General features: G+C 44.7%; 1 protein-coding gene across 2 annotated transcripts in view; it reads left to right on the top strand.

Moving 5' to 3' along the window:
• CHN2 (chimerin 2) overlaps positions 1-18,549 on the top strand; it is a 334,983-nt gene that overhangs the window by 280,497 nt on the left and 35,937 nt on the right. For both annotated transcript variants that reach the window (XM_089917579.1, XM_089917580.1), the window contains exon 7: positions 13,435-13,512. In XM_089917579.1, the coding sequence (XP_089773705.1) occupies positions 13,435-13,512 (78 nt within the window). The remainder of the gene's footprint in view (positions 1-13,434; positions 13,513-18,549) is intronic.

Here is an 18,549-nt window from a genome sequence, read left to right as displayed (position 1 = left end):
GGGGTCAGGCCAGAAGGGTGGCTTAGGTGGTCTGCCCATGCCTTTGGTGGTGCTGTATGCAGGGGGCATGCGCAGTTCCCTGCTTTTGCTCCCGGCTCTTCAGAAGTGGCAGTTGGGCTTTTGGGTCTTTTCTTGTATTTTGTTCATAATTTGCCCCAACCGCACATGCGCACAGTTATTTTTAGTCCCTTATAGTTTCTTTATATTTTGTTGCTCCAGGAGACATTTGTCCAGGTATAAGCACTGCAGCAAAGGGTCACAGGCCCCAGCCTGGCTCACTTCCTCTTTTTTTCTCTCTCTCCACATCCAACCTGTCAGCTGCTCCTCTGGGCTCCACCTTGAATTGATATCCAGAATCTGGCCCCTCCTCACCACCTCCGCTGCTCCCACCCCGGCCCAAGCCACTGTCTTCTCTTCCCCTGGATTTCCGTAACAGCCTCTAACTGGCTGGCCTCCCTGCCTCCACCCTTGCCCTCCTACAGTCTTCAACACAGCAGTCAGAGCGATGCTTTTGAAAAGTAATTCAGATCATACAACACATCTGTTCCGAGGCCTGCAGTGGCTGCTCGCGTCACTCAGAGTAAAAGCGAAGTCCTTCCTCTCTCCTGCCAGGCCCTTGGGAGCCTCACCTCTCCTCGTCCGCGCAGCTCTAGCCACTCTTGATCTTTGCTATTTCCTGAACGTGCCAACCTTGCTCGTGTCTCAGGACCTTTGCATTTGCTGTCCCCTCTGCTTGCAATGCTGCCCCTCCAGATATCAACATGGCTCACCACCACCTCCTACCGGTCTTTGCCCAGGTGCCACCTTCTCAATGAGGCCTCTCCTGGCCATCCTGTTTTAAATTGCACCCTCCCTCCCCATCACTGTCTACCCTGTATTGTTTTTGCTTTTTAAAACTTTATTTCAACATAACTATACTTACAGAAATACACTCATATTGGTAATTAGAACACAATTTAACTTATCCTACACAATTTGGACCAGAAAACTTGGTACATGGTTTGCTTTAAAAAAGAAAGAAAAAGCATTTGCAATCTGGTTTATTTTTCATCTATTACAAACGTATATAAAAGATCCACCATCAAATGCTGCTAAAGCAAACAGCATGAACCTTGAGAAATTAAACTTTGGTTTGTCTCTGAAAAATAACACGTATTGCACTGTAAAAGTTTATAAAATTGGTGCAACAAAACATTGTTGTAATGTTTCAATGCCATTTCACAAATTTCGATTACTAATGTCTATCCTGTATTCTTGTTTATTTTTCTTTGTAGCATTTATCACTTTCTAGAATAATATATAATGTATTTACTAGTTTTGTTTCTTGTCTGAGGGCAGAGATTTCTGTCAGTTGTCCGCTACTGTATCCCGTTGACCTAAAACAGTGCCTGACATATGATTGATACTTAGTAAATATTTGCTGAAAGAGGGAAAGAGGCAAGGAAGGGAGGGAGGGAGGAAGGAAGGAAAAAACTATATTTAACATATTAAAGAATAGTTTTATTGCATTAAAACATAGCTGAGGTCAAATTGGATGTGGTCGTTTCAGACTGAACTGTCCCTCTGCAATATTCATGTATACACACTAGGATGACAGTGTCTCTTCCCAGGGCTGGCCAGTGGCTGGTAGAAGTGTCTGCATCATCACATGTATTCTGACACTCCACCTGGGAACGGGCTACAGGGCCATATATACTTGGCAGAAGGCTGGTCTTCCCAACACACAAATATGAGGTTCAATTGCAGAATTTGAAAATCCCTGTCACCACTCACACAGGAGGCCAGAAAGCATCTTAGGTTCACATTTGGAATGTGCAAGCATGTGTATTTCAGAAGTCTCGAGTTGGTAAATATCGCCAGGAACTATATTGGGCAGGATCAGCTGCACAGCTGTGAGTGGCCTCAAGGACTGTTTTGTTTGGGTGATTGTTCACTGTAAAAAACACAGCGGGGGGGATTTGAGGTGTTTTGTGTGTGAAATTTTGAAAAAACATTTAATAGGTGTCTCTCTTGTCATTTGCAACGTGGGACAGCTTGCACGCAGAAGACAGCTGGTTGATTTGATTTTTCTCTTTCAGTAAAGGTGCATCCTAATCCAACAGCTGACCAAAGAACCTGGTGGAAAAGCAGCTTGAGGCTCTGTGTGGCACATTATGCTCTACAACTTGCCAGGCTGCACTATGGCAAGAAAGTGTAATTCGGCAAAGCTTCTAGCCTCTGGCAGAGATTTCTCAGGCTCAGTTGAGTGAGCGGCAGTGGCAGGGAGGGGGCAAGAGAGAAATACATTTGGATCCTACTATACTGTTGGGTGCCATAAGCCAGAAATTGAGCATCTTTGACTTTTGTAATAAAACCCCTACATCAATCGTTGGGGGTACCTACTTCTCTGGCCAGAGATGGGAAGGTGCAAAGGAAGGAAAATAGAAAGCAAAGGATATAAATACTGAATAAGAGAAGAGAGTCACGTCAGGCAAGAAGCAAACTAGCAGCTGGGAACTTTGTCATAGCTGCTTCTCCCTTAAGGTTTGCATTGCCCGTTTGGGTCTTAGTTTTATAAAAGGTTACCTAACGTGTCATAAGGCAGTTTTAGCAATTTGATTCCACAAATGCTCCCTTCTTTTGAAAATAACCTTACTGTCCTTTCTGAAACTCAGCATTGGAGAAATCTGACTACGATTTTTCAAGTTCTTGCGTAAGGAAATGGGTTACTACATTCTGATGTAAACCTCTTTTTTTCCTCATTCAAAAACTGTGCACAAAAAGAAAATACCGACGAGTACCTGTTGAAATGTGTGAAATGCTTAATGTAACCAGAAGTCTTTCTCTGTAACGGGGAGTAACTTTTGTGTCTACATCTAAGCAGACTGTGAAAAACAGCAGCCATTAGCCAAAATTGTTGACATCAGCCTCAATAAAACAGGTGGAGAAATGAAGTGGGAAGGACCGCAATGTCAACATTTCACAATCAATCACCCAAGAAGCATCAGATTATTTATGTGCTTCCAAACAAGGTGGTTTGGTCCATTTTGGAGACCGCACAGGCCTTCAGTTTGGGATGAACGCTGACTTTTGTGGATGAAGGGAAATGAGTTGTAAGAGAGGCGGCAGGACCGATCCTCCAGCCTTTTTGTGTCTCTCGTATTGAGAGTGGCCATCTGTCCCTGGAGAACAATTAGAGCGGCAGCTGGGCGTGTTGTGCCATCAGAGTCAAAGGTCTCTCCTCCTCGGACCAGGACACAGAAGATTTGGAGGTCACCGGGAGTTTTAGGAGACAGCCAGGTCAGCCCTTGATACCTGATGCTTTGACAGACTCCAGTAAAGCCAGGATTATGCAGCTTCAACTGGCACGTTGGTGGGAAAGATGGCAGGGTCCCACCCTGGTCTCTCATTTCTTTTGCTGTCATGGGAATGAGTTTGCAGTTGAGTCATATCCCTGTTGTCTTTCTCCTCTTTCAGGACTGAAAACCACAAGCACAGTATAGCAAACACTAATGGGGCGGTTCTTAGGCAAAGCAACAGAGATTTGGCAGTATCGGGGAAATGTTCAGAGTTCATAGGATCAGACAGGCTGGGCTTAGCAGTGTTGATAAAAGAAAGCTACCACTTTGATTATCATTCAGCAATTTGGGATTTGGGCTTTTTCACTTAGTATTTCTAGTTTTTTCACTTGCAAACAAGAATAGAGAACCAGATGTAGGATGCCACAGCAAAAACCACAGTGAAAATCTCCGTGCCCCTCTATCCACTGTCCTCTCATAAGCATTCTCTCCATCTGTCTCTCTCTCAATCAAACACACACACACACACACACACACACAGGTGTGTATTTCAAATACTGAAATAATAACTAGTAAGCATACATTTAATATAACAATATCCAGCAATTAAAAATATTTAAGTATGACCCAGAGAGAGTGAAAACAAAAGGAACAAACAGATTTCTTCCCAGCATTCTGGGCGGAATGAATGACTGCAGCACATTGCTGGGCGTCTCTGAATCTGGGCTGGATTTCACAGTTTGTAGCTTTGGGGAAATAACCCCAGAACCTCAGATAGATGTGTGGGCAACACACTGATGGTCGAAGCAAGAAAATAAAAGCAACCTTTTAAAATTAGAAGTTATTTTGAGGGAAGGCAAGAAAAATAGACTGCAAAAAAACTGGGTTTGTTTATTTTCATGAGACAAAACTTTCATGAGAGCTAACGTTGGCCTCATGCTAGTCACTGGAGGTATAGCTAGTAGAAGAACTCGGTGGGGGCCCCATTTTAAAAGTCTGTAATAAGTCCTCTAGGAAGAGAGAGGAGGAATGAGCCCCGTGTCAGCTGTGAGTGGTTTCTACTGCTGATCTGCTGTGACAGGAGGGCCAGGGATTTCCATGGGAAGAAAATCTGGAGAGGGACTTCCCTGGTGGTCCAGTGGTTGGGACTTCACCTTCCAATGCAGGGGGTGCAGGTTCTATCCCTGGTCAGGGAGCTAAGATCCCCACATGCCTGCCACTAAAAACCAAAACATAAAACAGAAGCAATATTGTGGCAAATTCAATAAAGACTCTAGGGCTTCCCTGGTGGCGCAGTGGTTGAGAGTCCGCCTGGCGATGCAGGGGACGCGGGTTCATGCCCCGGTCCAGGAAGATCCCACATGCCACGGAGCGGCTGGGCCCGTGAGCCATGGCCGCTGGGCCTGCGCGTCCGGAGCCTGTGCTCCGCAACAGGAGAGGCCACAGCAGTGAGAGGCCCACGTACCGCCAAAAAAATAAATAAATAAATAAATAAAAATAAAGACTCTAAAAATGGTCCACATCAAAAAAACTTTAAAAAAAAAAAAAAGGAAGAAAATCAGGAGACCTGATTCCATTCCCCAGGACACACCCGTTAGGATCTCGGTTTCTTCATCTGTAAAAATGAGAATAATGATTCCCGCTTTACCTTCCTCATAGAATAGAGATGTTACCGAACCAAACTTGGGTCCACTCACCCACGCGCCGTAAAGCCAATCTACTGACACCAGGTTGTGGTGAAGGAAAGTGCGGCATTTATTGTAAGGCACCAGACAAGGAGTCCAGGGCAGCTAATGCTCAAGAGGCCCAAACTCCCCAATGGGTTTCAGAGAAGCATTTTTAAAGGCAAGGTGAGGGAGGGATGTTGCAGGGTATGTGATCAGCTCGTGCACAATTCTCTAATTGATTGATGGTGAGGTAACAGGGCAGTGTCACAGGGGTTAACATTATCAATCCTCACCCTCCAGCCGGACTGGGGGCTACATGCTCATGGTCATCATGTAGTTAACTTCTTTCATTTGGTAGGGGCTTCAGTATCTGTAAAGTGACTCAGGAATGTACATCAGATACTGTTATCTGTGTACTTCTGGGAGGAACTAAAGATTCTGTGACTGCCATATGGCCGATTTACTGTTTAAATTGTTTCCAGTTCTCCTAGCCCAACTGCTATTTTTGTCACTACTTGTTCACATCCTTTCAATCATTAATTCTTGAGCCAGGCTTTTTTTGTGTGACTCAGGGGAAGCCTTGGAGACTACATCTTTTCTACGAACAAGAGGCAGGCAGAGGACATGGTGGGGGGGTGGGCGGGGTCTGTCCTGGGAAGGCCCCTAGGGTTCTGCTTGGTTACAGAGATACCATATAATATAGTCCACAAATATACAATGGTACTTTTAATATTATTCTAGTCCTGAACTTGGTTGTGACTCTTAGGGCCTCACCCTGGGGCAGAGTCCCCCTGTTTCCAGTACCCCTTCTTGTGATACCAAAAATCTGATAGCTTGGCCAAAAGAAAACCTCAAAGGGCATGGCCCCTGGACTTTATATCAGAGACTCAAAAGAGTAAATTGACTAGATGAATAGGTAGTGATGATAATAAACCTCTATAGTGGTACTTTGACTTCACGATATCTTATAGCCATGGACATTCATTCAGCAAAATTTAGCAAGCACCTACTTTGTGCCACGTTTGAGGTATGACACTGGGGTTTTAACTGTGACCTGAGCACACACAGTATCTGCTCTCATAAAGTTAGCAGTCTGGGGAGGGTCGAAGGTAACAATTTAAAAATCGTACTGCTAGGTCATGGTTATATATTCTTAAGGTGGCGGGAAGAAAGGGTGGAGGGTGAGGCTGGGAAGGTGGCAGGGGCTGGACCATGCAGGCCCCTATAGGCCATGGTGTGGATTTTTGCCTTTAAGAGTCTATGGAGTTCTCAGTGGCATGATGGGAGGTGAGGGAGGGGTGGGCGTGAATAGAAGCATTTTCACATTCTGTGTTTGAAAAGGTGTTGATTCCTATGGTGGGGTGGTTTTCAATAGCATTTACTCCATTCATACGTCCCTCTTCTCTGATAATCCCCCTGAATTGAAGCGCTCGAGATTAGTGCAGTGGTTTTCAATGTTAGGAGCACATTTGAATCCTGAGGGATTTTTTTTTTAAAGTCCAGGCCCATCCCCAGAAATTTGGATTTCATTGGTCTCAGGTGGAGCTTGAACGTGGCTTTTGTTTGTTTGGGCATTTGTGTTCCCCAGGTGATTCTAATGATCAGGTAAGGCTGAGATCCACAGGTACAGAGGAAAGCACAAAACGGGTCCTCAAAGTGTGGTCCCTGGAGCAGCAACATCAGCGTCACCCGGGAACTTTTCTCAGGCAGATTCTTAGGCCTGATCTCACACTGACTGAGCCGGAAACCCTGGAGCTAGGGCCCAGCAGTCTGTGTTTGAACCAGACCTCTGGGGGTCCTGAGATCCACCTAAGTGTGAGAAGCACACTCTGTCGAAGGTTGCAGCCAAGAGAACCTGGAGTCTGGACCTGGTTCTAGATCTAGTTGTAGAATAGCTCTGCGATGAGGGGAGGGAGGTGCAAATCATTGAGCTTCTCTGACCCTCAGTCTCTTCAGCTGTGAAAAGAGTAGGTGGGATTAGGTGAGCTCAAAGGTTACCTATGATGTTAGTCTATCATCTGTGCACACGAAAGCTAACAACGTCTTCATAATATACTTTTTAAAAATCTGTATTTTTATATAATAGAACCAGAACATAATCACTGTAGGAGGCTCAAAATATACATGAAAGAATAAAGAAGAAAATAAATGTCAATTAAAATTTCTCCACCTGGAGAGAACTGTTGCCCCCTCCCCAGTTGTTTGATGTGTTGGAGATATTTTGGTGTTTTTCCTTCTGATATTTCTGCATGCATCTACTTACAAAACTGAAATCATGGTTCAAGAGCCTGCTTCTCACCTACCGTTATATCAGGGGCATATCCCTTCATCACTAAAAGTGATTTTAATCATGTTTGTTAGTGTCTACCTAACGTACAAACGTTACATGTTTATACCATAATGTACTTAACCTTTCCCCTGTCATGGATGTTTAGGCCTTTTCTCATTTCTTGTTATTGTGATGATGAATATCTATCTACCTACCTATTAATTCTTTGTCTGAAGACCTTCTTAAGAGAATCCTAGAAATAGAATCATTGGATCAATGCACATGAGACATTTGATACATTGCCAGCTTTTTTCCCCAGCAATGGGCCACTTCTTAAAAACACCATCAGCCTGCTGGCGAGCTGTCCTCATGACACCCTCACCAGCATCAGTAATATTGATTTTCATTTCACATACTGCCACAAGGCAGCAGATGCCTACATCTACAGGGTAGTGTTGGTAGCAGGGGTATAGCTCAGGCTTTCAACACCCAAGGGGGGACTCAGACTCAAGAGATGGAAGTGAGAGGGGCCCCAGGAGGACTCGGAGACTGTCTTGGGGTTGATAATGACACTTTCAAAAAGCCCTCCTTAAAATGTACCGCAGGGGGCTTCCCTGGTGACGCAGTGGTTGAAAGTCCGCCTGCCGTTGCAGGGGACATGGGTTCGTGCCCCGGTCCGGGAGGATCCCACATGCCGCGGAGCAGCTGGGCCCGTGAGCCATGGCCGCTGAGCCTGCACGTCCGGAGCCTGTGCTCCGCAACGGGAGAGGCCACAGCAGTGAGAGGCCTGCGTACTGAAAAAAAAAAAAAAAATGTACCACAGGAATTTACGTGAAGTCTGTGAAAGGATTGCAGATGGATGGTAAATCACCTTTTCTAGAAATTGGTACTAAAAAGGCAGACTGTTGTGGTCCCCAGAGGCCAAGATGTGGGCCTGCCTGAAGCCAGGTGGAGAAGGGGCCTTTGATTAGACTAGCTTCTGAGGTCCCCTATGGATTTAAGATGCTAGATTACTGAAGTCAGAGAAGAGAGAAGGGTGTCCTTTCTTGCACCATCCTGGGCACTTTATACGTACACATGCACCCCAACGGGCTTCGTTTCCCCATGTTTTCCTGCCCAGTGACCCATTCGTGCTTCCTTGTCTTCATCTGACAAACTTCCACTGCCGTCTCGTTACCTGATTCTTTCTTGGATCCAGGATCCTAATCATAGAGACAAAGAAGAGTGAGATGCCATGCATAGAAAATAGAATCCAACCCTTATTTATAAAAAAGGAAAAGGGAAGTGGTGAGCTTATGTCACCATTTATTTATAGCCCCACCTTCCAGAAGTATCTTAAGTCATGGCTGCTTTGGCAGAGGACTCAGGGAGAAAAGAAGTCTCCTCTTTAAAAACCAGACCAGGGAGCACCAGCCCTGAGTTGTTAACAGGTTAACAATGGGGAAGAGAGTAATTCTGGCATTTAATTTCTGAATATTTTAAAATGTGAACTTTATTTGGATGAGAGGTAGTTTAGAGGGTGGTTAAAAGCATAGATTTACTGTTATACCCAAAAAAACTGGCACAGGTGTTCAAACAAAAACTTGTTCAAGAACATTCTTAGCAGCACTATTCACAATAACCAAAAGGTGAAAACAACCCAAATGTGCATCAACTGGAGAATGGATAAACAAAATGTGGCACATCCATACAATGGATTATTATTAAGCAATAAAAAGTAATAAAGTACTGATAGATGCTACAGCATGGATGAATCTCGAAAACAAGCTAACTGAAAGAAACCAGGCACAAGAGACCATAGATTGCATGATTGCATTTACATGAAGTATTCAGAATAGGCAAATCCACAGAGAAAGCAGATTAGCCATTGCCAGAGGCTGGAGGGAGAGGGGAATGGTGAGTGACTGCTTAATTGGGTAAAACGTTTCATTTTGGGTGATGGAAATGTTCTGGAACTAGATAGTGGGACTGATTGCAGAACTTTGTGAATGTACATAATGCCACTGAATTGCTGAATTATACACTTTTAAATTGTTAAAATGGTAAATTTTATGTTATGCATATTTTATCACACACACACACAAAATAAACTTATTCTTGGGCGGTGGGGCGGGGGGGAAGCATAGACCTAGTCAGTTGTGCCCAGGTTCTAATCTCAGCTCTACCATTTACCAGCTGTGTGACCTTGGGCAAATCACTTAAACCCTCAGTTCCCATTTCCTCTCAAAGTGGGGGTGACTGTAACAGTACCTACCTCAGAGGGTTATAAATCTTAAATAAGCCAACATATGCACTTAGGCATATAAGCAGTATAAGCATTTGCTTAGCATAATGCCTGGCACAGAGGAAGCATGCTGTAAATATTTGTGGTATTAATCTAACCCCGGTATTCTCAACTGGGGGCAGCTTTGCCTCAGGAGAAATTTGGCAGTGTCTGGAGAGATTTGTGATGTCACCATTGGGGGATGCGACTGGCATCTAGTGGGTGGAGGTCAGGGATGCTGCTACCTATCCTACAATGCACAGGACAGCTCCTCCACAACTAAGAATTATCCGGCCCCAAATGTCAGTAGTTCCAAGGTGGACAATCCCTGATTTAAACGGAGCGTGCCGGGACATGTGCTTCATCTAATGAATATATGAATAAAAATACGTCAGATAGAAATTTTTGTTCGAAAAAGACTGCCAGCCTGTCTCTGTGTATAGACAACATGTGTTAGACTTTGTGAGGATATAAAAGAAACCCAGCCTCAGTCCTGGAGGGGCTTGGATAAGAAGAGCTCTGTGTGTGGAGGGCTGTTTAAGAGGGAAGTTTTTACCAAGAGACTTTTGTCATCATTTTTCCTTTAATAAGAGGCGATCTGGGGTCCTCCACACTTCTCACAATAATTCTTGCTCAAATGCTAACACTTAACAGTTCCCTATAAAGACGCATCTTAAGTGAGTGAACAGTGTCTGTTCACATATCTGAATGTGTCTTGTGTTTGGGTAAATTCTATTGAACAAATATCTGAAAAAGAAATCACTGTCAGAAATAAAAATTACTTGTTATAAGTAAAGGCACAGACACACAAAAAAATATTAAATCTTGTATTCAACCACCCACACACCAAAAGGTAAAGGAGACCCCTTTTGCCCACTTTCCATTTAAAGAGTTATTTTATCAGATTCCAAAACCATATATCCATATACTTAGTCTAGTTTGGATCACAGAATATCTTCTTACACAGAATGACTCGCCAACAAAAGGTCTGTCTTGATTTGCTAGCAGTGAGGTTTGCGAAAGGGACCCTTATTCCTCCTCTCTGTCCTTTTGCCTTTAGGCTAAGTATTGGAAGACTGTTAAAGGCATGCCAAACCTTCAGTCAATCCTTGTGCGTGGCAGATGTCCTTTAGGATTGGGCGATGGGAAGGAGGGCTAAGGAGTGTGGTGGAGACCATGAGGAGGGCAGACCCCTGGAGGTTCACACCCTTGGAAGCTAAAGCATGGGGATGCATGGGGCAAGAGACCCCACTCCATGCACCACCTTTGCACACCTTCCTCCATAACTCTGGTTTCCTGTATGTATAAGTGCTTTCAACAGCTTATTTAGTGCTACTATGGCAGGGAATCTTACTAGACCTTTTTGGAGGAGGAAACAAAGGTGAACCAGACATAGAACATGTCACACGCAGTTCTCAATATGGCAGACCATAAGACCTGTTATAAATCACTCTAATAAAGTGATAAGTGCAATAAGAAAAATGTGGGGAAAACACTATGAGATTCCAGAGGAAAGTGTTTGCCTACAGTGGGGAGTTTGGAGAAGTCTTTTTGGAGAGGGTGGCATCTGAGTTCAAATGTGAACATTGGTGGATATGTAGATGTGGAAATGATGCTGGAAAATGCTAAAGGACAGAGCAAACTACCAAGATGGGAAGTTGACTATGTCGGAGAAGCAGATTTGTAGCATTTGTGGCAGGGAGTATAGGGAAATAAATAAGATGGATAGATTGAGATGAGCTCATGAAAAACCCACAATGCTAGGATGCAGTCAAGCCATGGGGAATCACTGACATTTTCTGAGCAGAGGTGGAGTGGTGACTGGACTAAGACAGCTGTTGTGCAGCTGTGTATAAGGTGGACTGGAGAGATATCAAGGGTCTGAGTTATTGTGAGGCAAGAATAGTAAGGAGAGGCCAGACTTGGCCAATATTTCAGATAAAGCATTTGGCAAGACAAAGTGAAGGAGGCAGCCCTGCACGGCTTACCTAGGCGCTTGGACATGGGGCTCAGAAGCACGGGTGCTGGATGCAGATGTTTTGGGCTCTAGTCCTGGCTCGGCTGCGTAAACCCACTGCATGTCCCTGAGATACCTCTTGATGTCATATTCTCTTCACAAAATGGGAATAAAAGTCTTGTTTTACATACTCATAAGAAGAGTAAATGAGTAAGTGCACTTAACACATTCTGAATCTCGTCTGGCATAACATAAGTTAATGTGCTCAAAAGCCCAATGTAAAATTGGCTGTTATTTTTTTTTATTTTGTCGGTACGCGGGCCTCTCACTGTTGTGGCCTCTCCCGTTGCGGAGCACAGGCTCCGGACGCGCAGGCTCAGCAGCCATGGCTTACGGGCCCAGCCGCTCCGCGGCATGTGGGATCTTCCCGGACCGGGGCACGAACCCATGTCCCCTGCATCGGCAGGCGGACCCTCAACCACTGCGCCACCAGGGAAGCCCTTGGCTGTTATTATTATTGAAAGTAAAAAGAGGATGAAATGAGAGGATGGACTTCTGAACCAAGTTGGAATGACAGTAATTGCCAGGAATAAAGAATTACACAAGGAAAAGATTGATCTTTTATTACTCTCCCCAAGGCTGCTTGGAGGCGCTGGAACATGGGGCCACACAGAGGATGGGGTGAGATTCATGGACAGTCCCATCTACATCATGGTCCAACCATCTATGTCCTTGTTTTCTAGTCCCAAAAGCATTGATCTTACTGTCTGGCACTGGCTGCATTAACCTTTGCCCACAGATTAGGAGTACTCCTAAGACATAATGATTTCCCCACTTCTATTAATGCAGAGACCTGGGACCAGAAAACCAGGGTCCCAAGGGAGACCATCAAACAGATGCTTTTAAGAGCAAGGGGAGGGCATTAGCTTGGATACTAACAGAATTAACACGGAAAAAAATTTTTTAAAGAAAAAAACTATGATGTTTTGGTTTCAGTTAAGGAATCTTGTCTTTGTATGGAGGGAGCTGTTTGTGGTTGGGTCGGGGGAAGATGGGGGTATCCAAAATAAGAGGCAGGACGGGAGCAAGACATCCCGCCTCTTATTTTGAAACTCTGACTGCAGAAACCGGAGCTGAAATGCTATACCATTCTCTTATGCCTCATTCAGTGGTCAGACTGTTCTAATTTAATGCGTGCATAAGAATAAAAATTAAGCTTTCCAGTGCTGGGGCAGATTTTTTTTTTAAAAAAGACGCAGGCTTTATCCCCTATAAGATTAAACATGAGGGTTTAAAGGTTTAATCTGCTGGAATTCAGCCCAGGATGGGGTCCAGAGCCCCAGAATAATTGGATACAGCCTCAGGCTTTGAACATCAGAGCTGGTTGGGGGTTGTGTGTGTGTGTGTGTGTGTGTGTGTGTGTGCACGCATGTGTGTGAAATATGCTAAGGAGTGTTTGAGGTCCCTCCTTGGCAATGAGCTGTGGCAGGAGGAATAAAGCCGCCTGCCCCTGCCTCCTGCATTGGTTCCTCAGTGGCTAACTGGATACAGCTTCTGGGGGGTGCCATGCTCATGAATGTGTGCTATTGTTCCAGGCACACGTCGGCCTTAAGAAATAGCACAAAACAAAACAGCCCCGTCCTTATTCAGATGCAGAGCCCCCTCCATCACTCAAAGCGGCCCTTCCAGGTCACATGCCCGAGGCCTCTGCAGACAGGACACAGCTGCCTCTAATCTGCTGCCTAACATTAGCCGCGGTTCAAAAAACCTGACAGCTCTGCGCTTCCCAAGGCTCCGCAGAGGAAGCTAGAAAGATCTGGGATCCGGGCAATATGTTCTCCGAGGAACTGTGGCTGGAAAATGAGAAAAAGTGTGCTGTGGTTCGCAAGCCTAAGCAAGGCAGGAAACGCCAGGAGCTTCTGGCCGTGGCCTTGGGGGTGAAGGTGGGAGTCAAAGGCAGCTTTCTTTGGCCCCCTCTCAAACTCTTTGCCTGTCCACAGATCTCCTCCCTGGTCCGAAGGGCCGCCCTCTCACACAACGACAACCACTTCAACTATGAGAAGACACACAACTTTAAGGTAAGGGAGCCTCTGCTTTCTTTCTTCTGTTATAAAAGGGCAGGTAGAGAGCTCCAGTTTATGCTTTCCACCTGGTCTTTGATGGTAAAGTAACGAGACAGCAAACTCCTCTGCTTTCCACATTTAGTTACTTGTTTTGAATCAAATCAAACGGGAGATTTCAGAAGGCAGTTTGCTCAATGCTGATGCTTAGAAACACCTATATGTATGTTAACTTAGCTCCGGAGAACTGGGCCCATTTCCTCCTCACATTCCCACGTCCAATGAAAGAAAAACAGAGCATGCCCAGTCTTTGGCATTTAGAGATCATCTGGTGAATATCAAGCAGTACTTTTCCGCTGGGAGTAGCAGTAAAGAATATTGTTATCTCTGAGCAAGTGAAAACAGTTGCCCGTTTCACATTTTGTGTTTTGTCTTTTGTTTTCGGGGATGCTAACTCCTTTGGTTTATGTGTAGACAGCTGTGAAAGCAAATGACGACAGGAGATACCATCCAGTAGCTTTTGTCTGTGCTCTGGGTGCAGGGGGCACCCTGGCAGCCTTACCAATCTCCTTCTGGTCACAGCCTTGGTCCTGCTCACCAGCCCAAACAAAAAGATACGGAGAGCTGGTGGCGCTTTAAGTGGATTTTCCCATGTGAATTTATAAACTGGAAATACTGCTATCTTTATTTCAGACTAGCAGTTGTAGAAACGGCCTGCCGTCAGAAAAGTACGCCTCTTTCCTTTGCCCTGATGTGTTTTCCAAGAAGCTCTGAGAGGAGGTTCTGATGCCAAATTGCCTGGCTTGAGATGCCATTGAGTGCAGGAGAGACAGGACAGCGTTAGAGGTTTTACCCCAGCAAATGGGCTGACAGTGTGGAAGTTGGAGAGAGTGGAGATGAGGGATCCAGGAAGAAAAGAAGAGACAGGGGCAGCTAAATGTAAATTGTATTCTCTTTTAAAAACTCGTTTCCCTTAGGGCCAGTAGCCCGAGTAACAACTGGAACTAGATAACCCTTTGTCAGAAGTGACCAGGGAGACCTAGTTTTTTCTGTTGCTTTCCTATCCTTCCTACGGACAGATGTGTGTCTATTAAATATACATTTGTGTTAGTTTGGTCTGTTTGCCCTGCTTCTGTTTTTAGAAAGCAAGCAGCTCAGGCATTTGCATGCTATAATTGACCTGAGGCATGGAATTTATTCAGCTCTCCATATTTAGCATGAGGGTGAAGAATTGCATTAGATAGGTCCTCATCCATGCCAAGGCTTTCGCTATTTCTCTCATCACTGAATAGTGACAGGTCTAATTTGGGGCATCACTGAGTAGAGACGGGTCTAATTTATGTTTATTTCTCTTTCCTCTCTTTACCCTATTTTTTTTTTTTTTTTTTTTTTTTTTGCCTTAAGAAAGTATTTTTCTGACTTCTGGCAGAAATCCCTGACTTTTTGCATCCTATAGATGCACTACCATGAATGGTAGGATGGATCTTGGCCTTGCAAATTTTTTTTCCTTCCTCTCGAAAATTCTGATTCTTTTGGCTTTGAGATACCATTGGAATTGTGCCCTGCGCAGTTATGTGTTTACATGGGCTAGCTTCTCTCTGTAGATACTCGTCTGAGTTTGTGTGAAAAATACCCAAGTGTATTTAGTTGACTGAGTTTCAAAACTAATTTCAGTCTTTTTAAATCTTAGATGTCTGCATGGGACATAAAGACATTTAAAACAAAAAGTTAGTTGAATCTTATTTTCTTAAATAGTTCTGTTGCTGACATGAGCTACATTAATTATTTATCACTAAAAAACACCAACAGCTTTTTAAACGTTTGCTTTAAAAGTCAGTATCTATTAACTATCTCTATTAACAATATCTCTTCTAACCTACTGCTATTAAAAGAAGAAAAGGCAGAGAACAGACAGGTCGTTAGAGGGGAATAGACAAGCCAGACAGGAGCGTTTCTCTTCCGTGTTTTAAATAGACATCTTTGAGACATAACAGACCCTTGAGTCGCTGTGTCAGTTGACTGTGGCTTTCAATGGTACTGCTCGTGCCACTGTCCTTAAGAATGAGTGGCTGAGGCAGGAGGAGGGATGGCTCTTTCTGTCACTCCTTTCCCCATCCCCGCCTCATTCAGCCCTCTCCTCACCCCCCAACCAACTTTAAGTGGGAACTCTGCATGGTCTGTAGAAGAACATTCTAAAAGCAGGTCCCTGCTATAAATAGAGCAGTGGGGTTTTAGTAACATGCCACTGACCTAACAGAAGAAAGAAAGGTCTTATCAAAGGCCCCTGACATCTGCTTGGAATCTGTTTTATATCTTAAATTTGCAGTAAGTTTTTATTTATATTAACTTCTAGTAGGCTTTGTTCTGAAACTTTCTTGATTTGTAATTTGGGTTATTATTGGAGGGTATTATGTGTCTGGCATAGAGAAAGTGTTTAAAAAGAATAATCACATTTTCATGCTTATCAAGAAATGAGCCTTGCAAGGCTCTGTCTGCGCTCTCGCCTAGAGGCCTCCTACCAGAGAGTCAAATCTGCTAGCAGATCTTGATGCCTCACTTCAGAACAGGATTTTCTGCCCCAGTCAGGACTATTCCCCGGGTAAAAAGCCCTCTCCTCACTCTCCCCAGGAGCTTCATCACAAGCAATGAATAGATAACCTATAATGAAAAGGATCTGAAAAAGAATACATACATATATATATATATACATATATATATAAAATATAACCGAATCACTTTGCTGTACACCTGAAACTAACACATCTTTGATAAATCAACTATACTTCAAATCAAAAAAAAATCCAATACTTACAATTTTAAAAAAGAGCAATGAATGGAAACTCCTGACACAGTGCAGGTTGGAACCCCTCCCGCTGTGCTCTTTGAGAAGGCTTCCTGTCACTGCTCCTGAGGGCATATCTACTGCCCTTGCTTTCCAAACAAAGCGTGTCTAGGAAAAGCTGAAATTCAGCTCTGGAAACAAAAGGTTTCGGAAGCAAATTAAAGTTGCGCCTCATTTCATGCAGTAATTATATACTTTTCAACACTGTATACAAATGCGATTGTTGCTGATTTAAATCCTAAATTCTCAGGATTACTTGTACATACTAGGAACTAAGAGTAGTTGTTGAAGGAATGATGACATTAGCAGACTCCTCTCTAGAATGAAAACTGTTTGATATATAGAAAAGCCGTTTTGTTATTGAACGTGTTTTATGTCCGCATCTCTGTTTATCCATGGGACTGAAAGAGGCACTCTCCCGTAGGTAGACTAGCTCTCTTTTTAGAGGATCTGCCCTAAGAACACCTTATGGCTGAGCTCTGAAACCCTCGAGAACCCTGCAGCCCCATCAGTCTGGATAACTGTCCTTCCTTCCCCACTTAGCACAGTGATGAGGTAGCTGTGGCCAGCTTGGTACTCCTGGCCACAAAGTGCTCTTTGGCAAGGACCTTAGTTCTCTGAGCATCAGTTTCCTCACCTGTAAAATGGGAGTGCTGTAAGGTTTAAAGAATACATGTAAATCACTCAAGGTCACTGGCACCCAGTAAGGTTGGCTACTATTATTACTTTATTGTTCATCTTTTCGTGTCTCTCATTTTTCTTGAGTTTTGATGTTTAGCTTTCTCTGTCTCTGTATTTCTTATTTTCTACCTTCACTTCTTCCTGTCCTTTTTTCTATCATCTCTTTCTTCTTCTCAGCATGATGTAATTAAAAAATGAAAGAACATTCCAGGCAGTGCAAAGGACATGAGTCAGAACTTGGAATTAGAAATGAGCCAAGGGTGAACAGGGTACAGGGAAGATACCATCCAGGAGAGAGAGTTGCTCACTGCACATCTGGAGAGTCAGCTGGGGCGGGGCGGGTGGCCACAGCCTGCTGACGCATTGGCACTTTGTGTGCTTAGCCCACTCACGCGCTCAGCCTTCCCAATCTGCATGTGCGTGTACATCACTCACTCCTTTTCCTGAATTCTCTCCCTCCACCCAGGTACTTCAGGGGCGCTCTTCTCTCCCTATATGCAATATGCACGGAGAGCAAAGGTCCAGAAAGTTCTAAACGTTAAAGAGCAGACCACCCGATCCCGACCTCACCTGTGTTCCCCATCCCACCAATCCCTCCCCCAGCCCTCCCCCAGGCCTCCCCTGTCCATCTTCCCTTCAATCCTCTTCTATCCCCATCCATCCCTTTCCCAGCCCTCTGCCAGCTTTACTTTCATCCATAGCATTGATCACCAGCTGACATTGTACACATGTATTTATGTGTTTGCCTTCTCCTTATCAGAAAGAAAGACCCTGCTGGGTGGGGGAAAAGGGGTGGAGATAGAGACTTTTGTCTGTTGTACTTCCTGCAGAAATCCCAGTGTCTCAATCAGGGCCTGGCCCAGAGCCGACTGTCAGTGAATATGTTGACAGGATGTGTAGCAGGTATCTTCTGACCCTGCCTACCTAAGCTTGCACTTGCCCTCCTCACTCCCCGTCCCACAGTTTGCCCTCATTTGGGGCTTGTTGTGCTCCAGTCCTTCCAGGTGGTGGGTAGCAGTCCTTGCCAGGGTCACCAACAGTGCTACCCGGTATCTTATATGCAGGCAAGCGGGGGAGACACGTGCCCGGTTTACTCCTATTGTCCCAGCTTCCTGTGTGGTGACTCTCAAAAGTGGCCTTGACTGGGCTTAAGTTAAACGGTTGCCAACTTGCCCTTTTACGTCCCCCACTCTCCATAGACGAGGCTGCACCAGCAGAATCCTTTTCCTGCAGTACACTGTGTGTACGTGCGTGCTCGTGCAGCACCTCCCACCCCTAAGATTCTGGGGGCCAGGACAAGAAGTCCGGGAGGCTGAGGGTGTGTGGCAGGGTGTGGCAGCACCACGACCTCCCAGTTTGGGTTTTGTGGCTCCTTGACGGCTTCTATGCCTATCATCAGTTTCTGCATTCTTATCAATCTGGTGGTCATTTGCTTTGCAACAAGCCATGTTTGCTTCCCACGTGCAAACCCCTTGCTTTTCCTCATCTTTGTTGGCCTCATAAAATTGTGCCAGTACTTCACCCCCGATATC

Source organism: Delphinapterus leucas, chromosome 9 (assembly GCF_059928025.1).
Source record: "Delphinapterus leucas isolate spDelLeu-1000000601 "Yukka" chromosome 9, BTC_Dleu_Yukka2, whole genome shotgun sequence".
In the NCBI taxonomy this organism is placed as follows: Eukaryota; Metazoa; Chordata; class Mammalia; order Artiodactyla; family Monodontidae; genus Delphinapterus; species Delphinapterus leucas.
The sequence above is the reverse complement of the archived record's forward strand: the minus strand, read 5'-3'. Positions and strand labels throughout refer to the sequence as shown.